At 41.6% G+C, this 26667-nt stretch overlaps 4 protein-coding genes across 7 annotated transcripts; all 4 read right to left on the reverse strand.

The window, feature by feature from the left end:
- Positions 1–197: 197 nt before the first annotated feature.
- Positions 198–5475, reverse strand: LOC117266410 (uncharacterized). Its single transcript, XM_033641597.2, has 3 exons — positions 1814–5475; positions 1543–1629; positions 198–1445 (listed from the first exon to the last, which is right to left on the reverse strand). Exons 1-3 carry the CDS (start codon positions 1856–1858, stop codon positions 906–908), a joined length of 672 nt encoding a protein of 223 aa, XP_033497488.2. The 5' UTR covers positions 1859–5475; the 3' UTR covers positions 198–905.
- Positions 5476–6361: 886 nt separating this feature from the next.
- On the reverse strand, positions 6362–8176 carry her7 (hairy and enhancer of split related-7). 2 transcript variants are annotated; one of them, XR_013492166.1, is made up of 4 exons: positions 7929–8176; positions 7669–7755; positions 6711–7571; positions 6362–6581 (listed from the first exon to the last, which is right to left on the reverse strand). XR_013492166.1 is itself a non-coding variant. In XM_078171404.1 (3 exons), exons 1-3 carry the CDS (start codon positions 7971–7973, stop codon positions 7044–7046), a joined length of 660 nt encoding a protein of 219 aa, XP_078027530.1. In that variant the 5' UTR covers positions 7974–8176; the 3' UTR covers positions 6362–7043. The 2 variants fall into 2 exon arrangements, 1 of the variants encoding a protein (XP_078027530.1); XM_078171404.1 differs by having other exon boundaries at positions 6362–7571.
- A 3826-nt stretch (positions 8177–12002) lies between these two features.
- LOC117265721 (uncharacterized) lies at positions 12003–17118 on the reverse strand. 3 transcript variants are annotated; one of them, XR_013492168.1, is made up of 5 exons: positions 16394–17118; positions 14236–14313; positions 13925–14017; positions 12665–13547; positions 12005–12535 (listed from the first exon to the last, which is right to left on the reverse strand). XR_013492168.1 is itself a non-coding variant. In XM_033640369.2 (4 exons), exons 2-4 carry the CDS (start codon positions 14278–14280, stop codon positions 12996–12998), a joined length of 690 nt encoding a protein of 229 aa, XP_033496260.1. In that variant the 5' UTR covers positions 14281–14354; positions 16394–17118; the 3' UTR covers positions 12003–12995. The 3 variants fall into 3 exon arrangements, 1 of the variants encoding a protein (XP_033496260.1); XR_013492167.1 differs by having other exon boundaries at positions 12006–12535; positions 14236–14354; XM_033640369.2 differs by having other exon boundaries at positions 12003–13547; positions 14236–14354.
- A 184-nt stretch (positions 17119–17302) lies between these two features.
- Positions 17303–26532, reverse strand: pbx2 (pre-B-cell leukemia homeobox 2). The gene is made up of 8 exons (XM_033641522.2): positions 26062–26532; positions 25336–25409; positions 23861–24105; positions 22982–23172; positions 21616–21751; positions 21224–21365; positions 20548–20642; positions 17303–18071 (listed from the first exon to the last, which is right to left on the reverse strand). Exons 1-8 carry the CDS (start codon positions 26301–26303, stop codon positions 17991–17993), a joined length of 1206 nt encoding a protein of 401 aa, XP_033497413.1. The 5' UTR covers positions 26304–26532; the 3' UTR covers positions 17303–17990.
- Between the last annotated feature and the right edge of the window lie 135 nt (positions 26533–26667).

Raw genomic sequence — 26667 nt, forward strand, 5'->3', positions numbered from 1 at the left:
AGGAGACACTTCCCACGTTCCCACGCGCATTCTCCAGTGGTTGAAATGCAAATGAGCTACAGACGGAGAGACTTGTTCCTTTGGATAAAAGACACTTTAAACTGATTAAATTGTCAGACAGCTTGCAGCGTAAAAACGGTTTTACGCACGTCAAAATACCTAAATCTTTATGCAATAAATAATGACTTCGGCCAAAACAGCGATTCATATTCTCAAATCCATCTCTGTTTAAACGGACAAAATATTTTGTCTCTTAATGTTGATGTCAAAGCAGAAAGATATGTCATTGCGCACGAGTAGAGCAACTTTTACGCACGGCCACCACTTTTTAACAACCTGAAATTATTTAATTGAACCATAATTCTTATCTGTCCACATACTTCTAATATAAAGATGACAGTCTATTATATTTATTAATAAAATGCCAATTACATTTAATGTATGTATTTATTTTTTTTTATGTATGTTAAACTTTGTAGAAGTAAAGAAGTGAGGATTTCTATTGTTTCATTGTGTGAAACATCACCGCATGGCCCCTCTCATCCACAAGTGTCAAGTCAAGACACGTGTCAGCAAACAATCAATGAACACACGCGCATTGTTTAGTGATATTTTGTTTATTTTCGAATGACAACTGAAATAAATTAAGGTGCAAAGAACATAACATGTCACAATCAAAACGTGTTGGCCCGTACAGGCTGCAGCAGCACTTGGTGTGATCATAATAAATTTACAATATCTACACACGTATCAGACTTTACAGAAAGCAGGAGGCTCGTGTTCAATACATTGTACTGAAAATGTCCATGCAGAAAGTCAGATGAACAACACATGCTCTTGTCTGAATATTTATCAGCATGTTACGAGTCTTTCAAAGTTCAGTTTCTGCGGTCACTGCCTTGTGATCAGGGCCAGGGCCTCCACAAACAAACAGACAAAGTCTGGTTGACCGGTTGGCTCTGAGACGGGCCCTGTGTGCTCACTCTACGCGCCACTTTTTGGGGCTGTTGTGGAGCTGTGAGTGGGCGGTGTGAATCTCGCCGGGTCTGAACACAACTGGCCACAGAGACAGCAGGCGTGCATCGTCTGAGCCGAGACCTGAGTATCAGCAACCGAAGAATATGCCTTGAGGACTTCCTGAGAAGTAGCGAGCTGGATGAAGGACGAGCTTCAGTTGTTTGTTGAGCACCTGCAGAATCAGAGTCTGGACGGGAAAGGCGAGCAGCAAAAGACGCATCCAGAGCTGCTCCGAGCCACACGCCTTTCCCCTCAGGTCCCAGGAACTGAGACGCTCTCTGCAGGCAGGTGGAGAAGCCGTCTTGGAAGGAGTGTTTCTGGCCTCCACCACCTCCATCTCCCGTCTCGTCTCTTTTGGCAGTGGTCTGTAGGAAGAGGACTGTGTGCTCCAGTATCTCAGCTTTCTCTACTCTGCGCTGAGTCGCGTCCTAAAACAGAAACAAAGAGTCAATTAACAGTTTCTCAGTCCCTATTAAAAGGACCACAGTTCTGTAGGATGAACAAACTGAGCTATGAGGTCTTTACCTGTCGCTGTAGCAGAAGAGTCTTCAGGCTCTCCAGGCTGCGGTTCATTCTCTCTCTTCGACGTCTCTCCACCTGAGGTTTGAGACGCTGTGAGAGAGAAAAGAGATTAAAGGATTAATGAATCAAATAAGACAGAGAGGTGTAATCAATTGTCTTTTTGAACAGTTGTGTTTTTCTTCCCAACGCAGTTATGTGCATCACAGGAGAGATAATAATTGAGTCTGTGACAATAATCTGAAATCTTTCATGAAAGCATGAGTGACACAAGTACCTTTCTTTCAGCCGTTGCGTCCTCTGAATCCTGAAGCAATTTCATGGTTGTATTCCAAGAACTGGTCACTGCAGCTCCGTCGGTGTGTCAGTCAAAGCGGAATGTGTCCATGGCGATTCCAGAGTGAGGTTTTAAGCCAGAGGTGGGCGTGACTTTAGGCTCCACCCACCACCTCTGACCACAGACCTCGTTTTGCTCCAGTTTTGACTCCATGCTGAAATCACTGAACTCAGTTTTACCAAGTTAATGTCAGAATTACAAAACGCTTACTTTGGTATGACTATTTATCCCTGCAGTTTGACAGACTGCTACAGGAAAAAGTTTAGGAGTTGCACACATCAGTGGAAAGTGTCAGGCTATTATGTTTAAAACACTAAAATGAAGTTAAAAATAAAACATAAATACATTTATTCTCTACTTTAACCTTTTCTTTTTTCTTCAATTATGTATTTTTATCATATTTGACAAGTCTCTGCAGATGAATGCAGACTGAAGGACGCGCCTATAGACCCTTAACTAATCTGCGGGCACGTGCCGCTGCCCTGAATGTCCGCAGCACGCGCCTGTGAAAGGTGTCATCAGCTCGTGTCACGCATATTTACATATGTGAGGGAAAGCTACAAACATCCGCCAAAACAGCGTGAAGCTCAGACAAATGACCGTGGGCGACTTGTTACATCTTTGTTGGAGGGAGAAACGGGACATATCCTCAGGGCAACAGAGTCAAAGGACTGAGGAGCCGAGAAGTTTCCAAAAGATCATTTGCTGTCTCCATAATGATTGAGATTCTCATAAAATATAAAAAATATGCAACGAGGGTAACTGTTACAGCATGCCTAAAAAATATTTTATGCGCAGATCTGGAAACTGTCTCTCTTTGGTTGAGAATGAAAAACAAAATGAAGCCAGACATCAGGGCAACACTATAAGAAAAAAGGAGAGAGGACCCAAGAAATCTCAGAATGAGCATTCAGGGACTCAGTGATGATTGAGGTTTCCATAAATTCTATAAAATCGCCAATAAGAGTAACTTTTACGGCGTGCGTAAAATCCACTCTTTAATGCGCAGATCTGTAAACTTGCCTTTCTTTGGTTGTGAGTTATAAATAAAACGAAGTCAGAACTAACGTCCAAAGTAAAATGTAGCTTCTTCAATTAAAAACATGTCCTTTAATATACCAGCAACCTGCAAAGTCTACTGAAAATGACACCTATGTGTCGCGCGTAAAATTAGCTTTTACGCACGGCTCTGCAAATACCCGTGAAACAACAAGATTGAAACCATACGATGCCGCATTTTCTGTTATTCATTCAGATCTTTTATTTCATTATGACATTGTGACAAGCAACGCGTGGGAACCCGAAATCAACATCTCCCCCCAAACACTCTTTGTAAAGATGCATCAGTTCTAACAGGTAATAAAGTGTGACTGCAGCTCCCTGCGAAATTTTCTCACGAGAAAGAGTTGAAGGAGCTACTCCCACACTTGCCAAAATTACTGACGATTTGTCATCTCCCAAAATCAGTTTTACTATTTATTTCAAGTATATTATTTTGCTAAATCATATTGTAGTTCACAAGGGACAATCGCTGCACGCGTAAAGTTTATCCTTTTACGCGCGGCTCCCGCAGTTAATGTGGTCATTTCCAGCGCTTAAACAAAACGTCAAATCATTTTTTGACTCGTGTCACACCCTGCAAAGATTATTTTGAGCGTCCCGCGTACTTATCAGAACCTGAGAGCCACCTCTCGTCCAAGCACACTTTGTGAATGAAGTATCGGTTTTAACAGGTAATAAAATGAGGATGAAGCCTCCTGCTCCACGTTCCCACGATGAGAAAGAGCTAAGTGACACTCTCCCACAGTCACACTTATTCAACATTTGTCTGCATGTTGCTGTGTCGACTAAAGGCAATTTGTTAATTATCATTTGGTTGGAGACCATGTGACCCTGTGCGTCATTCTCCCTGCAATATTATGACAGCCGATCTTTGTGCGCAGGTAGTTTTGCAGTGATGGAATAAGGCCTTTACTTAATCTTCCTTTATCGACTGCAGGAACAAACTGCGTGTCTTTGTTATTTGATTAACGCTGAAATTCACTAAACCCTTTTGAGACAGACACGCGCAGCAGCTCCAGCAGCTCCAGCAGCACGAGACCACTTCACACCTTAAACGCGTTAGCTGAGTAAAGCTTAACAACTGAGTGAATTAATTAAAAAAACACGATAACAGTTCTAACAGGCTACAAGTACATTAGGGGGACTCTTAATCGTCAGCTCAGTGAAAATAAAAAGTAAAATATTGCTGAGTTAAGATGAACGTTTGTAGGCCTTTCTTTCTAATTTATCAATTTATTTTTGGCACGTGCCAAGGCCTTCACTTAGAAAGACATGATACACGTGTCCCAGAAAAACTCTACATATTGTTGCAATAGATTAACAACGATGATCTACTAGTAAAACCACCATAAAGCCACATACCAACAGAATCTGTCACAAATTAAACCAGCAGGTTTGCTGCGTTTTATTCTGATTATTTGGTCAGAGACTATTTAACATCCGGGCAACAATTAAATGCATCACAGTGAACTCGGTGGATGAAACCACAACATTGTTATTATTACAGCGAGTAGGTCTAGATGAAGGCTGATGAGGCAGACAGTCAGAATCAAGTCAACTAACAAATATGTGTAAAAGCAGTAACATGACGGAGCAACTCGGTGCGTAATTTGCATTTCAGTGACCAGTGTGTCTGAAGTGTGTCTGTGGGAACCTGAAAGCTCGCAGTCCTCCACACACTTCTTTTAATGATGTACTAATACTAACAGATAATAAAAGTGCAAATGGGCGCTGAGCTCTGCTTTTCCCACGAGAAAGAGACAGAAAACTGTCTCACATGTCTCACATGCTGTCTCATGTGAGTGACATAAGCCAGATATTAATTAAAGTGTTGTCTTTGTTAAACGAGACTGTTCCACCGAATGAGCAAAGATAATATGTGGTGACTGCGCTTTGATACAATTTAACTGTATTTCAGAAGCACAAGTCCACATCAATGATAATCAACTGATTCCACTTAAGGTCTTTTAAAATGCCGATATATAATTCAGTCTTTGACAGTAATGCTCATTTAATTCTTGGAATATTTTTCTGAGTGTTGATAACTAACTGGACATACACCGAATTTCTTACTGGCTATTGACCCTTTGAGACCTGAGCAAATTGGCGTGGGTTCTTTAAAAACATGGCAAGAAGGTAATTAACAATGAAAGAAATAATGACTCAAAAATTAGCAAGAAATGAGTAGAAAAATAAAAAACAAAAAAATTAGTAAATATAAAAGAAAGAAAGATAGGAAAAAATAAAACTAAACAGAAAAAGAGCTAAAAAAAAGAATAATTATGTGACATAACTTTAAATATATAATACTCATAATAATAATAATAATAATAAGAAGAAGAAGTATACATATAGTTTTCCCTAGTTTTTTTTCTTTTTCCCCCATTTTTTAAAAAATAATTTGTAAATTTATTTGTTTATTTTTTTGTTGCAATTTTTGGAACCTTTTTTTTTTTACCAAGTTGCTTGTTGCCGTATTTCCCCCTATGTTTTTGAAAGAAATTGCACCAGTTTTCTCAGAGTTTAAAGGTTCGATTACTTGTGAAAGGCGTCTGAAAGCAGCACAAGAAAAGTGATGTTGAAGGATTAAAATAAAATAAGATTTTGTGTCAGTTTCAAACAGCTTTATTTTCATGGGAAACATCTCAGAAATCAGACGGCAATAATGAGGCAACTGTCCTCTGAGTGTGACTGATCTTCAAAGGGCTGCAGGGGGTGTTAAGACACGTTTTGTTTCCTGTGAATTTACACCGGACACGCGCAGAAAACAAATGGCCTGTGAACAGCTGGGGGCGATGTCACTGACACAGCCAATACTAACTACAATGAAAACAAACGTTGACATGATCTGAGAGGGTTTCAGATAATTCACCCTCATCCAGTGAGGTAGAGTTTGATGTTCTGACATGTAGTTGTACCTGATAAAAACTTGTACCATATCAGCTACTCTTTTTTGGAAAAACATTGAAATAGTGCTAAATAATTTTGACAGGGCAGTTACATAGGCAATATATAATAATAATACTATGTTGACTGGAACTATTTGGATTGTTATTTGTATTTATTTATTTATTTTTTAGTATTATTTTTTTGTTTTGTCCTATTTTATTTTTATTTTATTAAATTTTAGGTACATCTGTCGCACAGGCTGCTCTGGGCTATATTAACTTTTTCCCCCTTTATTACTGGTTTGATATTGAGTCATCAGACTGAGTGAATGATGTGTGAACAGGGCTATCTTTGATGTCTTTGAAGTGAGAACTGCTGCTGAACTCTTTCTCCTCGTGGTCAGACTTCACCCCTGGAGGATGCAGCTCTGCAGGAGGCCATGCTTCACATCTCTGAGTCCAACTAAAGAGAGCTGTCAACGTCAGCACAAACAAAAGGCCTGCAGCCTGCATCCAAAATAATCAAGTGACACCATGCTTTTTACGTTTTAAGAAAAGTTTTTATTATAAAAAAGAGAATAGTTCTCGCCATAGGGAGACATCCAGAATAAATTAGTGTGCAAAATAGACAAGATATATGGAATACAAGATGTTCACAGACACACAGGTGTCATGAATGCCCGCAGACATCACGGCACTCAGGTGACTGTGAGGGGCTGCATGGGGCTCTCCCAGCCTCGAACCCTCAGGTCCCACACCTGGAAATGTGATGGATGGACACTCAATCATTATCCACTTCAGTGACTTGAATCATGGCAGCAGATGTAGCAGAGGAGTTTAGCAGAATGTGAAGGAGAACAGAAACTCTTCAGCTCCATTATACTCACCTCTGAACTCGCTGTTTAGCACAGCAGCAGTGTGTCCCAGTCTGGGAGAGTCCCTGCGCCTGCAGGCAGAAGAGATGGCTGCCCCACTGACTGCGAGTCGTGAGTCAACCCTATCACACATACAGCACATGCACAAATGACTTTTTTTTTTTTACATTATTTACAGACTTTGAGTTTGAATACCAAAACTGTTAGGAGTTATCAGAGGACCAGAGGTCGTTGTTCACAATGCAATGCAAATATTCATTCAGGAACAGCACAGTTGGCATCAGTGAATATTAATCGAATGTTAGAGTCTTTAAAAGTTCATCCTCAGATGTCTCTGCCTGGTGATCAGGGCCAAGGCCTCCACAAAGTCTGGTTGACCGGTTGGCTCTGAGACGGGCTCTGTTTGCTCGCTTGACTCGCAACTTTTTGTGGCTGTTGGGGAATTGTGGAAGAGCGACGTGACTCTCCACAAGTCTGAACACAACTGGCCACAGAGACGGCAGGCGCGCACAGTCTGTGCCGGCACCTTTGTATCAGCAACTGAAGAATGTGCCTGGACGACTTCCCAAGAAGCAGAGATCTTAAGGATGGACGGACTTCATTTCTCTTCTGGACGCCTGCAGAATCAGAGTCTGGACGGGAAAGGCGAGCAGCAAAAGACGCATCCAGAGCTGCTCCGAGCCACACGCCTTTCCCCTCAGGTCCCAGGAACTGAGACGCTCTCTGCAGGCAGGTGGAGAAGCCGTCTTGGAAGGAGTGTTTCTGGCCTCCACCACCTCCATCTCCCGTCTCGTCTCTTTTGGCAGTGGTCTGTAGGAAGAGGACTGTGTGCTCCAGTATCTCAGCTTTCTCTACTCTGCGCTGAGTCGCTTCCTAAAACAGAAACAAAGAGTCAATTAACAGTTTCTCAGTCCCTATTAAAAGGACCACAGTTCTGTAGGATGAACAAACTGAGCTATGGGGTCTTTACCTGTCGCTGTAGCAGAAGAGTCTTCAGGCTCTCCAGGCTGCGGTTCATTCTCTCTCTTCGACGTCTCTCCACCTGAGGTTTGAGACGCTGTTAGACGCAAAAGATATGAAAGAAATCATTAATCGAACGACACTGTAAAAGTCTTTTCAAAATCAACGATATTGACCCACATACGGAGTCATGTGCATCTCAGGGGATAAAATACAGACAACATAATGACAATAATAAATCTTTCATGAAAGCATGAGTGACACAAGTACCTTTCTTTCAGCCTTTGCGTCCTCTGAATCCTGAAGCAATTTCATGGTTGTATTCCAAGAACTGGTCACTGCAGCTCCGTCGGTGTGTCAGTCAAAGCGGAATGTGTCCATGGCGATTCCAGAGTGAGGTTTTAAGCCAGAAGTGGGCGTGACTTTAGGCTCCACCCACCACCTCTGACCACAGACCTCGTTTTGCTCCAGTTTTGACTCCATGCTGAAATCACTGAACTCAGTTTTACCAAGTTAATGTCAGAATTACAAAACGCTTACTTTGGTGTGACTATTTATCCCTGCAGTTTGACAGACTGCTACAGGAAAAAAGTTTAGGAGTTGCACACATCAGTGGAAAGTGTCAGGCTATTATGTTTAAAACACTAAAATGAAGTTAAAAATAAAAACATAAATACATTTATTATACTCTTGACTCCAAGCTGAAACTAGTAAATTAATTTCTACCAAGTTATTAATGTCTGTCAGCCTTCTCAGAATTAAAGTACAAAATATTTTTTGTTGTTGTTGTGACTCTTAATTCCTGCAGTTTGACAGACTGCTCCAGATTCAAAGTTAAAAATTGCACACATCAGTGGAAAGTGTCAGACTATTATTGTTAAAACACTAAAATAAAGTTAGAAACAAAAACATAAATACATTTATTCTCTACTTCAACATTTTCTTTCTTCTTTTAATAATCTATGTTTAACACATTTGACAAGAAGAATGCAGACTGAAGGACGCGCCAAAAGACCCTTAACTAATCTGCAGGCACGTGCCGCTGAGTGTAAGCAGCACGCGCCTGTGAAAGGTGTCACCAGCTCGTGTCACGCATATTTACATATGTGAGGGAAAGCGACAAACATCCGCCAAAACAGCGTGAAGCTCAGACAAATGACCGTGGGCGACTTGTTACATCTTTGTTGATGGAGGAACGAGACATGTCCTCAGGGCAACACTGTCAGAGGAAAAAAAGGAGAGATAACCCCCTCAAAAATATCAGAGCGAAGATTCAGTGTCTCACTGATGATCGAGGTTCCCAGAAATTCTATTAATTATGCAACGAGGGTAACTGTTACAACGTGCGTAAAATCCATTATTCTATGCGCCGATCTGAAATTGTTCGTCTCTTTGGGTATGAATGAAAAACAAAACAAAGTCAAAAACTACAACCCAAGGTTAAATATATGTTCTTCTAGTCAAAACATGTTTATTAATATAGAGAAGACCCGCAGAATCTGCAGGTGACAGCACCTATGTGTCAGCTACGTGTCAGGCGTGCGTAAAAGCTAATTTTACGCACGGCTTTGCAAATACATGTGAATCAATTGCTTTAAAACCAAATAGTGGCAAATTTCACCATGACATTCTGAGAGGCAACGCGTGGGAACCAGAAATCAACTTCTCCCCCCAAACACGCTTTGTTACGATGTATCGATTCTAACAGGTAATAAAGTGTGACTGCAGCTCCCTGCGTAATTTTCCCATGAGAAAGAGTTGAAGGAGCTACTCCCACATTTACCAAAATTACTGACGATTTGTCATCTCCCAAACTCAGTAGATTTTTTTCTTTATCTAAGTTGTTGTGTCATCTCTCGAAGCATCTACCGAAAATTCTTTAACTTTCTGTTTTGAAGTACATCATATTTTGTCCAGTGTTACTGTAACCGCGACGCGCGTCAAGTCTATCCTTTTACGCGCGGCTCCTCCAAACAATGTGGTTAGTACTCGAACTAAAAAACGATAATTAGTATTTTATTTACTCTTGTTACATTCTGCAACGATTGTTCTGAGTGCCCTGCGTGCTTGTGGGAACCTGAGAGCCACCTCTCGTCCAAGCACACTTTGTGAATGAAGTATCAGTTTTAACAGGTAATAAAGTGAGAATGAAGCCTCCTGCTCCACGTTCCCATGATGAGAAAGAACTGAGGGACACTCTCCCACAGTCACACTTATTCAACATTTGTCTGCACGTTTCTGTGTCGACGGAAGGCCATTTGGTTATATATATATTTATTGTTATTTGGGAGGAGAACGTGGACGTTTCCATCTTTCTCCTTGCAACATTATGACAGTTGATCTTGGTGCGCATCGCTGATGTGAGCAGGTCGTTTCGCAGTGATGGAATAAGTCAGATCCTTTACTTAAGTAGACTCCTGTCTTAGATGTATTCCACACATCGACTACGGGAACAAATCGTGTCTCTTTCTTATTCAGTAAACTCTGAAACTCACTAAACTCTTAGAGACAGACACGCGCAGCTTCGGCAGCACGAGACCACTTCACACCTAATTTAAACGCGCCAGCTGAGTAAAGCTTAACAACAGAATGAATGAATTAAAAACACGGTAACAACTGTAACAGACTGCATGTTCTTCATATATACATACATGTACACATTTCTGCACTCTAACTTGTCAGCCCAGTGAAAATAAAAAGTAAAATACTCGTTGAGCTGAGTTAAGATCACTGTGTTTTTGTAACCTGCTAATTTATCAGCTGTAACGTTTTCGGCACGTGCCAAGGCCTTCATTTGGAAAGACATGATACACATGTCCCAGACAAACTTTACATATCTTCGCAATAAATCACAACGATGATCCAATGATAAGACGACCATAGAGCCACACGCCAATAGAATCTTTTGCCTTAATAATTTAGTCAGAGACTATTTGACATCCGGGTACCAAATAAATGTACCACAGTTAACTTGGTGGATGGATATAAACAGCAGTAATCTGTGCTCACAATAAACCACAACACTGTCACATTACAACGAGTACATGTAGGCTGATGGAGGCCTAATACTTATCGTCAGGACATATTTACCAAGTCAGTGCTCAGAATCAACTCAGCTGACAAATATGTGTTAGAGAAGTAACATGACGGAGCAACCTCGGTGCGTAATTTGCATTTCAGTGACCAGTGTGTCTGAAGTGTGTCTGTGGGAACCTGAAAGCTCGCAGTCCTCCACACACTTCTTTTAATGATGTACTAATACTAACAGATAATAAAAGTGCAAATGGGCGCTGAGCTCTGCTTTTCCCACGAGAAAGAGACAGAAAACTGTCTCACATGTCTCACATGCTGTCTCACGTGAGTGACATAAAGTAATGTAACACGCTTAACTGTAGGAACTGCTGTTGGTGATCAATACGTTAAAAAATATAATAAAAAACAATAATAACAGTCACATTTTATTCTAAGTATTGACTTTTTGTTCAACACGACGTTATTTTACTGAAGGAGCTGATGCTATTTCCTCTCTAGTTTGGATTTGTGTCAACATTTATGTTCAGCTTAACCAAGGAGACAAACTTCCATAGATAAAGGCGAATGTGTAATTATTAATAACTGGAATTAACCATATGGCCCAATGATTAAGTCAAAAACATCATTAACATGACTGCTGGACTCCTGCTCCATTAATTCTTGGTAACTAACTAAATATACATGAGATTTCTGGCTGATAAGATGTGGCGTTTTTATATTGTTTTCAAACAGTACAAATATTGTTTTTGTTTTTTTCAGAGGAAAAATATCAGAAATCAGACGGCAATAATGAGACAACTGTCCTCTGAGTGTGACTGATCTTCAAAGGGCTGCAGGAGGTGTTAAGACACGTGTTTCCTGTGAATTTACACCGGACACGCGCAGAAGACAAATGGCCTGTGAACAGCTGGGGGCGATGTCAGTGACACAGTCAATACTAACTACAATGAAAACAAACGTGGACATGATCTGAGAGGGTTTCAGATCATTTTCATTTTTTAAATGTTTGTTTTTGACGTGTAGTCGTACCTGACAGAAACGCAGGCTGTGGAAAGCCTCGACAAATTAATCCACTTGTAAAAGCTGTGAATTTTAATGCTGTAGCTTAAGTTTGAAAGGGACTCTGCAGTAACATCGCCAATGTACTATAATCAATGCAGTTATATAAGAAATGACAAAACAAATAATTGCATTTTTAGGAGCAGAACATTTTTGACTTCTTCAAGATCAAAACATGTAGACTGAAGCACACCGTGCCAGAGTTGTGCTGCAAGTAAATCTGTTTTATAGTTATGTAATTTAATTTGTTTTCATTTTATTTTATTTTAGGTACATCTGTCGCACAGGCTGCTCTGGGCTATATTATCTTTTTCCCCCTTTATTACTGGTTTGATATTGAGTCATCAGACTGAGTGAATGATGTGTGAACAGGGCTATCTTTGATGTCTTTGAAGTGAGAACTGCTGCTGAACTCTTTCTCCTCGTGGTCAGACTTCACCCCTGGAGGATGCAGCTCTGCAGGAGGCCATGCTTCACATCTCTGAGTCCAACTAAAGAGAGCTGTCAACGTCAGCACAAACAAAAGGCCTGCAGCCTGCATCCAAAATAATCAAGTGACACCATGCTTTTACGTTTTAAGAAAAGTTTTTATTATAAAAAAGAGAATAGTTCTCGCCATAGGGAGACATCCAGAATAAATTAGTGTGCAAAATAGACAAGATATATGGAATACAAGATGTTCACAGACACACAGGTGTCATGAATGCCCGCAGACATCACGGCACTCAGGTGACTGTGAGGGGCTGCATGGGGCTCTCCCAGCCTCGAACCCTCAGGTCCCACACCTGGAAATGTGATGGATGGACACTCAATCATTATCCACTTCAGTGACTTGAATCATGGCAGCAGATGTAGCAGAGGAGTTTAGCAGAATGTGAAGGAGGACAGAAACTCTTCAGCTCCATTATACTCACCTCTGAACTCGCTGTTTAGCACAGCAGCAGTGTGTCCCAGTCTGGGAGAGTCCCTGCGCCTGCAGGCAGAAGAGATGGCTGCCCCACTGACTGCGAGTCGTGAGTCAACCCTATCACACATACAGCACATGCACAAATGACTTTTTTTTACATTATTTACAGATTTTGAGTTTGAATACCAAAACTGTTAGGAGTTATCAGAGGACCAGAGGTCGTTGTTCACAATGCAATGCAAATATTCATTCAGGAACAGCACAGTTGGCATCAGTGAATATTAATCAAATGTTAGAGTCTTTAAAAAGTTCAATTTCAGGAGGCCACTGTCTGGTGATCAGGGCCATGGCCTCCACAAAGTCTGGTTGATCGGGCAACTCTGAGACGGGCTCTGTTTGCTCGCTCCGCTCTCCACCCTGACCTCAACCTGACTGTGTCTCTGAGCCTGTTGGGGGGACACCTGCTGGGCTGGAAGCCGGTACGGATGCGCATTTAACGCTCGTGTATGCAGTCTTTGCTTGGACCTTTGCTTCAGCATCCGAAGAATGGACTTTGTGTGTGGCAGAGAGCTGCAGGAACGGGCTTCAGTTCTTCTTTGGGCGCCTGCAGAATCAGAGTCAGGACGGGAAAGGCGAGCAGCAAAAGACGCATTCAGGGCTGCTCCGAGCCACAGGCCTTTCCCCTCAGGTCCCAGGAACTGAGTAGCTTTCTGCAGGCAGGTGGAGAAGCCGTCCTGGAAAGAGTGTTTCTTGCCTCCTCGTCCACCACCCCCACCACCACCAATGACACCACCTCCAGCTCTCCTCTTGTCTCCTTTGGCGGTGTTCTGCAGGAAGAGGACTGTGTGCTCGAGTATCTCAGCTTTCTCCACCCTGTGCTGAGTCCCGCCCTGCATGGAAACACCAGTGTGAGTTAATGGAGTATGTTGGCTTAAATAAGAAAAAAACAAAAAAGAAACAAGGGAATAAGCGCTTACATATTACGCGCATAACCGTGTGTAAACAGCCATGCGTAAAATTACAGAAAACATAGAGTTTGAGATGTTAACTAAGAATTAAAGAAATTTAACACTGATTCTTTTTTTAAATTAAATCACCTAACGTGGCTTAACGTGGAAAACTGGGAATTTGCTTTTAGCACAAAAAGTGGGAAAACATAACCAATTCAGAAATCTCAACATGGACAGTAAATGGTGGAAGAATTTAAAACATTTGTATTTATAATTTTAGTTTACAGGATTTTAGTTTATTCATTTATTTAGCTTACCGGTGGCTGAGGTTCCTGCAGCATGGTCCTCAGACGCTCCAGGCTGCGGTTCATCCTCTCCCTGCGGCGTTTCTCCACCTGAGATTTTATTAACTAGAAGAAGAAAAAAAAACATTGTGGGGATAAACCAAATAAAAAGTAGCGGTTGACTCAATTTAATTAAATTAGAAATGATTAAAACGTTTTCTTCCCAGCTTATAGGTCAGTGTTTCAACCGCTATATTTATTTTATTGAAGTATCAAAGTAAAAGTCGTTGTCTATAGTCTACATAAAAACAATTTGTAAACATATATTAAGATTTTTTTTTTACCTTTCTATTGTTTGTTGCATCCTCTGTTTCCTGTAACACTCTCATTGTAGCCAGTGGTCCAGTGCGGTCTGTCCGTATCTAGTTATAAAAGATGAGCGATGTTCCGTCACAGTCTGCAACTGATCAGGTAATGAAGTTTTTGTCCCAGGCTGCTTCTTTTACTTTCTCCCAGCCGGTCCCTCAGACCCCCCCCCTCCCATCACCCGACCAAACTTTACAACCCCACCTCCCCCAGCAACCCCCAACCCCTCTTCTCGGCTGCTGATTTATTTATTTTTTTTAATTCATGCTACTTTAAACTCTGACAATTTAATGATCTAATGTCTTTATCTAACCATCATACAACAAACGAGCTTGTGCTTAAAATACAAGAAAAAAAGAAAGACAAGATGGCATAAAACCTTACATATTACGCGTAAAACCGTGCGTAAAGCCATGCGTAAAACCACGGAACATACAAAATTTGAGATGATTCCTTAAAATCTAAAAAACTTAAGTCAAGATTTGTTTTATTTGGAATGAAATCAGTATTGTTTAACATGAAAAAGCAAGCACCTTGTAATTGGCAACCTTGCCTTACTGTCTCCCCACACGTCAGTGATTCATAAGAATGTGAGCATTGTTTTTTGCATTACAAAAACAAGCACACCAAGAGGGGAAAAATAATTTACAAACCTTTACAAGAACTGTACATGGAGGACGAATTCACAACATTAAAATGAATAATTTTAGTTTTTCACCACACTGTAGTGCGGGTATATCGGGAAGTTTTTGCACTTTCATTGTATTTATATCCCCTAATGTATTCCAGATGGATTTGTTTAGAGTTATCCTGTGAGATCAGTCGCCTAAAATGTTTCAGGGTTGGACAATGAAACCACTTGGATGCAGTAAAGTCAGTGAAGCTGCGCCTCTGAGAGCGTGTGCGCCGTGAGGTGCGAGTCACTGGACGAGTTTGCACTTCTATCCATCTGTTCAGCTGGTTTACTAATGCTCCACAACCTGTGGCATCTTCTGTCCATGATGGCGTTTCTGGTACCCAACTGAGATAATACCCATGTGTATTCATTCGTCAACATCACTGATGAGATGTGGCTCACCAACATCACTTTTGAGTGGTTATTTTTCTACTAAATTACCCCCCCCCCCCTCTTCTATGAACTGCGCGCTCACTTACAGTGAGTGCTGACACTTCGCCATTCACACTTTTGACGCCTTCGCATTTGTTAGTCAGTCCGCAGGGTGAAGGAGCAGCAGTGGTTACCATTCTGCATTCACACCTCCGTGTCACAATAGACCACGCGTGCCATTTGGGCAGCTGTCTCGTGCTGGCGCGCCGTTTAGCGCCACAGTTGTTCGACATTTGCTCGTGGAAACCCTTTGATGTTGCCAGGCGACCGTGGGAAAGCAGAGATACAGTGGCGACACACACGTGGCAGCTTTCTGAACAAGTGGTTTGGGTCGGAGGGCCCTCAGGGCTCCTTTACAGATGTAGATTAATTAATAGCCTTGATTGCATTATAGCTGAGGCTCATGAATCCCACTGTGTTTAGGTCCACGCGCCACACCACAACACCCCATCTCATCTTCAGTTTGGAGAAGGAGGTGGTCTATTTTCTGTAGAAACCTTGGTGCTATTAAAAGTCTCCAGCTCCACATGAAAACAACTTTTTTTTCTTGATTATTATATTTGAACTGTAGCTAACTGCTTTGTGATGTCTGGGGCTCTGTGCATATTTAGTATGTTGTGTATATGAATTGTATCTGAAGTCGTTTTATCCTATCTTTAGGATGAACACCTGTCCAGGGACAACACATGAAAATGTACCTTTTAGACATACTGTGGCTCATTCAGTTCTTTTTTTCTGTTATCACTGACCTCGTCAAATAAACTTATGTAATAAAAAGTTGATACATTTGGGAATACACACCATGTCAGCACAATATAAACTACATGTTGAATTTAATGCGATACTTGATTTTGACACAGAACAGCTGCATCAGACAGAGCAAGACAAGGTTATTATGCAGAGTCTGCCTTGGTTGATATTCTGCTAAAAGTGGTACAAATTCTCCAACACATTTTAAATAAACATACAACTCAAACCTTAAAGGGACAGTTCACCCCAAAATCAAAAATACATATTCTTCCTCTTACCTGTAGTGCTATTTATCAGTCTAGATTATTCTGGTGTGTTGGAGATATCAGCCGTAGAGATGTCTGCCTTCTCTCCAGTATAATGGAACTACATGGCACTCAGTTTGTGGTGCTCAAAGTCCTGAAAAACATATATACATACAAAATCATCTTGAAGCAATTAACAGCAATGTCTCTTTCCAGAAATTATAACCTGGTTACTCAAGATAATCTACATACCTTGTTGTGAGCAGGTTCATGTAGGAACTATTTTCTTTCTACCAAACATCACCCACCAGTTGTATCACTGTGCAGAAAGAAGCTACTCAGAGGCCTCTGCTTGTGACAGCACGAGATGTAAAGATGAATGGCATCCTCCTTGACAGAGCTGTCTCGTTAGCGCAGCTGAAATTGCCAACGCTCAGCAACTCACATCAAAACAATCTAGACTTATTGGTAGCCGCACAGGTAAGAGGAACTATGTATTTTTGATTTGGGGGTGTCCCTAATTTTTTGTGCAGTTTCCTGCTTTCCCCAGTTGATAGTTCAACCTTGCACCAATACACTGGATAATACAATGAATCATGGCTAACAGTCAGCCTATCATTACTGTTATGTACTGTAAATTAACAAACAATTTGACAGCACCCCTGCAGGCACTCTGAGGACCACACAGGGGTCGCGAATCCCTTGTTGAAGACCCAGGCAACAAATCAAATTCCTTTTACTTCTGTTGCATTGATGGGAAAGAGACACAAACATGTCAAAAACTGGGCAAATAAAACAAACTATTTGCGTGGCTGAATACATTTGTGAGGTAATGTTTGGTATCTTTTGTAATTTGTAATTTGAGTGAACTAGCCCTTTAATACTGCCCCGTTTTATACTTCAAGCCTTTTGACCTCTTGACCTGGATCGATTACCATCTGGTTGTGAATACAGAGAGTCTTTATTGTAAAAGAGGTAGAGAGAATACAGGTGTTTCACTGTACAGAAAAAAAACAGCACTGTTGATATACTCATTCAAACCACTGATATGGACTCACACACGCATCATTCACTTTACAGGGACACATAAGCCCGGTAGAAAAAAAAAACAACAAAACAAACAAAACAGAGAAACAAACACACAAAATCTTTGGATTTTTCTCTATTGTCCTCTCATTCACTAAATGCATTCTCTCTTTCTGAGCTGTGAAATTGAAAATAGTTATAGCGCTAATAATAAAACAGCATTAATATTAATAATAATGATATAGTGTGCTAAAACAATGATAATGCTGTCCCCACCCATCCCTTCCCAACCACAAACACACACCTCAGTAACATGTCAAAAGTAGTGGAAAACAAACCCTACAACCATGATAATAAAACCACACCTGCATGCACACGACACACACGCATTTTCACTCTTCCATCCGTGCACTCAGCTGATCATACAAACATAATAATGACCCACACTGAGCGGTTAGAAAAGAAAAAAAATGTACATTTTAAAATAACCAAACCAAACAAACAACGTACAAAAACAACTGCAGCCAAGTGGGAAGTGTGATATCATTCTTTCTGTCTTTTCCGTCGTCAATCTTTCCGTCGCTGTCGTTCTGCGCCAGTGGGCTCAGTCAGAGTTTTCCGAGTGGTCGGTGTGGGGCGAGGTGCCGGACGGGGGCGAGTTTCGACCCTGCCAGTTCCCGTTAGCCTGAGGAATCGAAAGATAAACAAAGAAACAAATAGTTAGAGGACAACACGTGACTGAAGTCTGCTTTGTACTTCTGTCAGCATGTCATTTTTCAGCACATCAGTTCTTTTTATTAGATTGACCAACAAAGGCGCACACTTAACAGTACTGCAAACTACTCTAAACAATCTTAAGATGTTTCCTGAGTAGCTGCTGTCACAGGAAATACATTCAGGAAGGCTTGAAACTAATCTGAGATAGATAATCCATCACGATAAACACTTTGGTTTTGTTAAAGTTATGTTACATTTCAAAGCAGTGCAGCTGACAGCAACTTCTCTTTGTTGGTGCTTTTAGGAGCTTATTGGAAAACACTGACATCCAAGACCTGAGAGCTGGGTGCTGTAGTCAGCTGCTCACCAGCCACCTGTTCAGTGTTTGATGACAGACTTGCACAAAGCAATTTTACAAAAAAAATCTTCTAACATGAGATGATCATGTTGACTGTGACAAGCAGGTTTCAACTCTCTCCAAGTTTCAAGCAAAAGTGCCGAACATTCATTCAAAACTCAGCTGCCCGGATCATCACCCGCACCAAATCATCCGCCCACATCACCCCCATCCTCATCCAACTACACTGGCTCTCTGTTCAGTACCGCATTGACCACAAAATCCTTCTGCTCACCTTCAACACCTCCACAACCCTGCCCCGACCTATCTCTCTGAGTAGTACACCTCCCCACTCCCATCACTCTTCGGGTGCGATCACACAGAAATGAGGCGTGGACGCTTGAAACGCTGGAAGCGCTTATTCAACGTGCGCTAGCTCCTGGTGTCTGACGCTCAAAAAGTTGAAAATATTTTAACTTTTCAGCGTCTACGTGCGTCTAAAAAGAAGCGTCTACAAACATGCGCGTCTAAAAAGACGCCGGAAAAACACGCGTCTAAAAAGACACTTGAACGCCAGTCAGATGTGCAGTATCATAGGAAAACAATGGTTTTACTGGCGTCGCATTTCTAGCGTTTTCATCTCTGTGTGATTGCTCCCTTCCTCTGCTTCCTCACACCTCAGCATGATGGGTGCCAGGGCTTTCAGCTGCACTGCCCCAGGCTCTGGACCTCCCTACCTCCATACATTATCACAGCAACATGTTTGCCAACTCATGTATTTTGCTCTGTATGTTATTTTATGCTCTTTACTGTGACCTTGGGTGTTTTGAAAGGTGCCTTTTTAAATAAAATGTATTATTAATATCAAATAAATGTATTATTTGATGGTTCCAGCTTCTCAAAGGTGTGGATCTGATGCTTTTCCTTCTCTTATAGAGGGGTGCTGGGATGATGTTTTTTATGTGAACATCCATTAAGTTAGCCTATCATGATTCCCTTGACAAAAAGTCAATGGGAATTTTTCATTGGATTATTGCAGAAAATAAGTTTACAATACTTACACATTATGTTCAGTATTATACTCTTCACTAATGGACACGTTCATGATTTTTGAAGAGTAAAAAAAATTGCCAGAAGTAAGGCTATAAACAAACGACACCACTGTCGCGTTACTTCAATGTCATCACCACCACCACAAGGCTGCAAAGCCACGTTCAGTGTGATGACGCTCTGTATTCTCATTCAACAGCCCATGAACAGCCACCTTTTCTATGACACATAAAAGCTACAAAATTAATGAGTGGGGTATTTACCGACATTTTATATGTTGTACAACAAAACCTGAAAATCTCTTACGCTTATGTTCGCTGCCTAGCTGCTAAGTCAGCAGTTGTAGCATGGCTACATGCATTAGCCTGCCCCTTTGCACTTTCATCGGTGGTTTCTGGGGTGGACACTATGTCAGAGTGTCTTGTTGGAAAACTAACAGAATGATCTATTGTGGCTCACAAGAATGTTCGTACGCTTGGAATAATAATCGAGCTAATTGGCCAATATGTTGGCAGCCACCTTTTCTAAGACACATCAAAGCTACAAAATTAATTCATTCATCATTCACTCATTCAAAAAACCCACTGACTTCAAGACGAGGGAACCAGAAGTTCAAACATGCTAACTCTTGTTTTAGGACTCATTCCTGCACCACTCTATATTACAGCAAACTAAGTATTTGGGGATTTTTGACTGCCGGTCAGACAAAACAAGACATCTGATAATGTCACCTTCAGCTCCAGAAAACTAAGTGACAGATATTTTCACTTTTTTTTTTTAATTTTATAGACCAAATGATTAATTGACAATGAAAATTAAAGTGAGCTGCAGCCCTAGTTGGTGCTAATGTAAATTATCTACCATGAGAGCTGTTGATAAAGAACAACTGAAATCCTAGATATCATAAACAATCAATGTCCTTAAAGGCTGGAGTTAATCTATATTTTTCTTATTGTCAACAAATCAAACATGAGAAATTTGTTGACAGAAAAATCCACAAAGTCACCAGCATTATTATTCAAATGTTTGTAACTGCTTCATGAGTGATGTGAAGTACCTGCACTCCCATTTGGTAAGCAGAGTGCTCGCCATTCACAGGTGGAACCCCGAGGAACAGGTCAGCTGATCCAGACAGAGAGAAGGACCCAGACCCTAAAGAAAGACAAGAGAGCAACCTCAGTATGCACTAATAATAATAACAACCCTGTTTTACATATAGATATTACTAGTTCTTACATTGCCGTTAAATGTTAAGAGTCAGGATGTCTTTCAAAAGGGAACAAAGACTCACAACTTGCAAAAACATGAGAAATAATGCTCTATATTAAAGCCTCAATTAGCAACCTGCCCACAGTGACTTACTGCTTCAGTTTTCACTTTATGATTCACACACGAGCTGCCCATCTAATCCAAATCATAGAGGTGAGGCTCGCAGCAACACAGCAGGCAAGAAGGAAAGATAATTACAAGTTACTAAGGGTGAGTTAATTGTGAGGATAATTGTGCTGCAGACCAGTTCAGACACACACCAAAGCTGGTGTTACTGTCCTGATTGCAAAATCGTCTTTGTTCCAACATTTTAGTTTCCTTAGCCTCGGGTTACACGTTGTGTTCAGGTTCAGCCATATAACTGACAAGTTGTGGACAGGGACAAACTGGTAAACAGGCAGAGAAGGGGGGAAGTGCCTCGAGGCGAGCAGTTTCACACTGTAGCTATCCTTGTCTTTTGTTACCTGTGGAGTTGGGAGTGTGCGGGGAATCGTCGCCCTGTCTGCCCCCTAAGGCTGTCTTCATGGCATAAAGGTTGGCCTCCTCTTGGAACTTGCCAATGTTTTTCTTGTAGCGGATTCTCTTGTTGCCAAACCAGTTGGAGACCTGTCAGGAAAACAACAATGCCAGCCTCAGTGTACACTCTTTTTTGGAGAGTAATTGATCCACCCTGAGGAGCAGATCAAACACATATAAACACTTAAGCAAGCTGTTATTGATGAATTACGTGTCTTTAAGATTGAGAACAGAAATCCTGCTACTTTATATGCCCACTATGACTAAAACTCAGTTACACAGCTTAAGAAACACAGTGTCATTCTTAGATGTTATTGTGAAACTACAGTCAGTGGTCTACCTGAGAGACAGTGATTCCACACTGTTTGGCGAGTTCCTCTTTGGCTTCTTCGCTGGGGTAAGGGTTGGACAGGTGGGAGTAGAAATACTCATTCAGGACCTCTGTGGCCTGTTTGCTGAAGTTGCGCCTTTTGCGCCTGAGGAGACACAAACACGGGGAAAATATGGTGAAAAACCTGCTGTGATTTTTTTCCATTTTTTCTTTGTTATTACATTTCCACACGATCATCAGTCATGGCCTAAGGTGTGGTCAATGGTCCCACACCCTTTCTATACACTCACATATACAGGTCTAAATGGCTGCTATGTTAACAGAACCTGTTATTGGTTAGGGCTGGGTATACCTTAAATCCAATACTAAAACCATAGCAACCGTTTTGTGGACACTTTGGTTGAATTAAAGCCTCATAGCCAAATTAGTAAATCAGCCATCTTGGTTGAATTTCACTCTGTGAGCAGCTATTTCAACAAAGTAGAGCCATATTTTAGATCACATGTTGAAACGTTTCTGACATTGCTTCAGGTAGGTCTTGTTTACTTCACTTCTATGCAATAACGAACAGATGGCGCGTATCAAAGCTTTCGTGGTGATTTGTCGGTCAAATTATGTTGGCTGGATAATATAACAGCGGCAAAGATTGGCTGCAAAAACAGAATTTGATTGATGATTATTATAATCACGCGCGACACACAGGAAAAAAGGAGACAGGCCAAATCTCTATGAGGTGAAACTGAGCGAGCCTGAGCAGCGCTGCTCACACATGCTGCGTGGCTGCTCTTACCTGTCATCATGAAGACCAACATGAAAAGAAAGAAGTGGCGTGACACACGCGCTGACTCAGATGTTAAGCACCGAAATCTGACATAGTTTTCGACAAAGCTTTTCAAAAGCAGATAGGACCTAGACAATTCTGTTTTCCAATACCCAGCCCTACTGTCGGTAGAACGTGCTATCAAAAGTTTATCAATTTTTCCTGGAAATGTGCATAAAAAGGTGCAAATTGACATGAAATTAATTCTATACAGGGGCATATTACTGCTATTAGCCCAGAGCAATTATTTTTCACTCTTAACTTCTGGTTAAAACAAAAACATTGTCAAATTGGGAAATGTGTTGTGTTTAAAAAAATAAACATTTTGATACATTTGTCTGTTTTATTAGTATTGTATTATTTTGCAGTGACTCTTATTCACAATTTTAAACAATAATAGCTGTTGTTGTTGCTGACTGCAGCTACTGTTCACCTAAAAGAGGCATGGTGCAGCCTTCTCAGAGCCACAGTGCAAGCCTACAGGTTCAGTGCTTAAGTGCTTCAGTAGATTATCAGTGCAGTATTCCCTTAAAAACAATAATCACACGTGCGTACCTGGCATCGAGGAAGCGGGACCTCAGGATCATGACTGCCTCACAAGTGCTCTGCTTCAGCTGGGTCTGGATCGTGCTGAACTTGCGGTGGATGATGCCCACCATTCGCTCAATCTCCCGCGGAGTCACGGGCCGTGTACGCGACTGCTCCCTCAGCAGGTTCATCACATGGGTGGTGAACTCAGTGCATGCCTGGGTAGGAGGTGCATTACACGACGGACAGTGAAAGACAGAAATGCGCAAAGAAATGAAGCTAGGTGTATTATTTCATGTTGGTTAGATGTGATCTATTGAAACCTGTTCTAAATTTTTGCGACATGGCATTTTGTAGAGAAGTAAATGTCTCAGCTTAGTATTACTGTTCTTGTCAGTAGGCATGTATAAGCATAATTACAAAAGGTCTTAGCATAAGGACATGTCCTGCTGGTAATTTGAAAGCTCCATAAAGCAGCTTAGCTCTACACAGCTTCACTGTAGAGTGGTTGCCTCACGCATACATATGCAGCATGCCCAACGGACAGCTTAAACAATTAGAAGAAGATTTTAATTCATGTTGCAAGAAGAATGTATTGTATGTTGCTGATGGGTGTAATTACAATTGTGGATTTTTGAATAACAGCACACAATCAGGCTTTGGTGTAGGTTGTATGTGTGTTACTCTCATCTTACAATGCCTCTTCTCATACAGAGATATGACGCTTATACCTAGCATGTTTTTATCAGAAACATAATGACAGAATTGTGTTCTCCGGAAAAGCAAAGTTATGTGGCTGAACTCTAGACCTAACATGCCATTGGATTACGCTTCTGGCGAGCAGCTTTAGTGCAAGCAAGCGTGTACGGGCAATGTCAGCGCTCATCTCCTGTTGCGACACGGTACCTGCTCATACTTCTCCAGCTCAGTGTGGTAGATACTGCGAATCTGGCTCAACTTGCTTTTGTAGTCGGAGTGCTCGAGCGAGCTGTCAGGTGACATCCCTCCTGAGCTGGTGGCAGCAGACACCGCAGCTGCAGCCCCGCCGCCCTTCTCCGGGCCCGCTACGCCCTCCGCCAGCAGCATGTTGTCCAGTCGCACCAGCTGGGGATCCTGAGGCTCATCCTCCTGGGCGTTCCTCATTGACAGGCCTGTCAATGAGACAAATGTCTGTTAGTTTTGTGAGTGATATGTCAACAGAAGACTGTAAATGTGTCAAAGCACAGTCACATTACACTTCTGACCTATGAATATTCCCTCCATCTCTTGTTCACTTCAATTGAAGCCTGTTTAGTTGTTGAATTCATGCACACATTTCCTGTTTTGGTGTAACTGGTGGGTCAAAGTTGACTTTGGTTTAACTTTGTCCTGCAAGTTTGCAGGGTTAGTCAGTAGAAACACTGATGCACTCTTCATCCCATCATCTTGTTTTGAGCATCATTTTCATATACTCACAGTTTGCAATCACTCTGTGTAATGTTTATCTATCACTCACATCAGAAAATCTTCTTTGAAGGGGCTGAGTGCAGAGAATGTCACCATAACTTCCAATAAAGTCTTTGCAGGATTTTTTAGCATTTCTGCAAATGAAAAATGGCTTTCTTTGTACAGGAAGGCTAAAATAAAATGAACTTTTACAGCATAAATAAAAATATCAAGCAGCATTAATGGTGAGGGTGGCAGTAGCTCAGTAAATAAGGACTTGTCTTGGAAGTATAGGGTTGCCAGCTCAAGTCCTTGTACGGACTAAGCATGGAGTGTGGACTGGCAGCTGGAGAAATGCCAGTTTGCCTAGGGTGCCCCTGAGTACGGCACCAAAGCCCCAATAGCCTGCCCAAGGCCCCCTCACTCTGACATCTCTCCATTTAATGCATGTTTAGGTCCTGTTTGTGCATGTGTGAGTACTTCAGGCCTGTGTGTGTATATGACAACAAGTATATCTTCTTCATCTCCTTCATTACCCTCTTGTTTTCTTGTAAAATCAGCTGTTGCAAGGAGATGAACTACGCTTAACTCCTGTACCATACAGTTATAAAGACAATCAGCAACCTGTGACATGTATTGTGCTGCCCTGTGGGCATTGTGCATCTGTTTGTCCAGCTGTTGTCATTTGAGTCTATTCTTATAACAAAAGCATTTACATAATGGCTATCTTATCACATTTATCTGCACATACTGAGCTACTGACAGCTGGAGTCAGATTCCTCCTGTGTGTGTGTGTGTGTGTGTGTGTGTGTGTGTGTGTACTTGTTTATAATTGTATTGGCTTCCCTGTCAACACACTTTAATAACGCTCCAATAAGCCCACTGCACATCAGAACTCACATTAAATACATGACAGCAGACAGAGACAACATCAAAACACTGATAAATAACGTTACCGGTTTTTTCCTTGATCTCGCACAGGACGCTGAATAATGCAGGTTTCATTCGGTGACAGTTGAGTGCATGTTTCCTGTGCATAGAGAGAAGAGCGTGACTTGTAGCTAACGTTAGCATAACAGGCTAAGCACAGGTAGAGTGACGATATGCAAATGCACCAAAACATAAACACACATTAAAAGGGACTGAACAACTACCTTTACCGTGGCTAATTTAGCAACTGTTAGCTTCTGACTAGCTAAGTGCTAAGGTGGCAAGTGCTCACTGTTGACCTTAAGCTGTCTGTAACGTTGCGTTAGCCAGTAAGTTCGGTCGTATTTTCATTTATTTACGACATACTTTGGTGTTAATGTGTGCAGAAAATACAGTCTAAACGTTTATATTAGCGCTACCTGTTAGCTACCTATTGTATCGCTAGCTAGTTAGCCTAGCATGCTAACAATGGCTACGTTTGAGACCACCGCTGCTAAAAAAACGTATGTGTTTGTAAATGACAGCAAAGAGACAATTAGCATTGGCTACCATAACAGCACATGAACCCGAACAGGTGACAACAAAAGCAACTTTGTTGGCGCTAATTAGTTAACTACTGGGTAAATAATCTAAACAATAGCTGGAAGTTCAGCAAACTTTGTCACTGCGAGTCAACAAAGCGGCAAAACAAAAAAAAAGCAGCTGCAGCGACAATAAGGTTAAAAATATAATAAATCAAAGTTATCACCAACTTTGCTTGTGCCTCGTCCAAACTTTGGTCGGTAATGGTCATTATTTGTTGCAGTATGTCGCCGATATCTCTGCGGGTTTCATGTCCGTTTTCAGCGCCCTCGAGGCCCGAGTCCCCTCCGTCGGACCGATGCTGCGAGGGTTGGTGAACCGAGTTCAGCGCATGCATCCCGGGGTGGCCACTCATGCCGAGTCCCCGGCCGTTGGAGGGCCCGTTGCCCGTCAGAGGCTGCTGCTGCAACATCTTCAGCGACGCACAGTGGCGACGACTGCTGCCCAACTGTGCTCACAGACACACCACACAGCCTGATCCGAGGCATCGCACAAAGCAGGGTCCCCTAGCGATTGACAGATAAAGGTACAAGCCATGTAAACACACCACGGCGTGTTACCGACACTGTTGTTCTGAGACAACACAAGGGCAACATAGCTGCGTTAAATGTAACCACAACAACAAAACATCTGCAGCCCCTGCATTATCAGGAAGCAGAAGTGTGGTTGCGCGCTTGTGTGTCAGGAAATAACAAATAAGATATATCTAAATAAAATGGAGATCATATGCTCTATTGTCACCCTACTTAAAAGCATCACTAGACAGATTCAGATTA

This window comes from Epinephelus lanceolatus, chromosome 10 (genome assembly GCF_041903045.1).
Source record: "Epinephelus lanceolatus isolate andai-2023 chromosome 10, ASM4190304v1, whole genome shotgun sequence".
Taxonomy (NCBI): domain Eukaryota; kingdom Metazoa; phylum Chordata; class Actinopteri; order Perciformes; family Serranidae; genus Epinephelus; species Epinephelus lanceolatus.

Coding starts and splice junctions, on each gene's coding strand:
- her7 (XM_078171404.1), bottom strand. CDS start 7,973: ATGAAATTGCTTCAGGATTCAGAGGACGCAAAGGCTGAAAGAAAG. Junction 7,756..7,928: donor ACGCAAAGGCTGAAAGAAAG/GTACTTGTGTCA, acceptor TGCGTCTAACAG/CGTCTCAAACCTCAGGTGGA. Junction 7,572..7,668: donor CTCTTCTGCTACAGCGACAG/GTAAAGACCCCA, acceptor TTTCTGTTTTAG/GAAGCGACTCAGCGCAGAGT.
- LOC117266410 (XM_033641597.2), bottom strand. CDS start 1,858: ATGAAATTGCTTCAGGATTCAGAGGACGCAACGGCTGAAAGAAAG. Junction 1,630..1,813: donor ACGCAACGGCTGAAAGAAAG/GTACTTGTGTCA, acceptor TCTCTCTCACAG/CGTCTCAAACCTCAGGTGGA. Junction 1,446..1,542: donor CTCTTCTGCTACAGCGACAG/GTAAAGACCTCA, acceptor TTTCTGTTTTAG/GACGCGACTCAGCGCAGAGT.
- pbx2 (XM_033641522.2), bottom strand. CDS start 26,303: ATGTTGCAGCAGCAGCCTCTGACGGGCAACGGGCCCTCCAACGGCCGG. Junction 24,106..25,335: donor CGAGATCAAGGAAAAAACCG/GTAACGTTATTT, acceptor TCTCATTGACAG/GCCTGTCAATGAGGAACGCC. Junction 21,366..21,615: donor GTGGAATCACTGTCTCTCAG/GTAGACCACTGA, acceptor TTTTCCTGACAG/GTCTCCAACTGGTTTGGCAA.
- LOC117265721 (XM_033640369.2), bottom strand. CDS start 14,280: ATGAGAGTGTTACAGGAAACAGAGGATGCAACAAACAATAGAAAG. Junction 14,018..14,235: donor ATGCAACAAACAATAGAAAG/GTAAAAAAAAAA, acceptor TTCTTCTTCTAG/TTAATAAAATCTCAGGTGGA. Junction 13,548..13,924: donor TGCAGGAACCTCAGCCACCG/GTAAGCTAAATA, acceptor GTTTCCATGCAG/GGCGGGACTCAGCACAGGGT.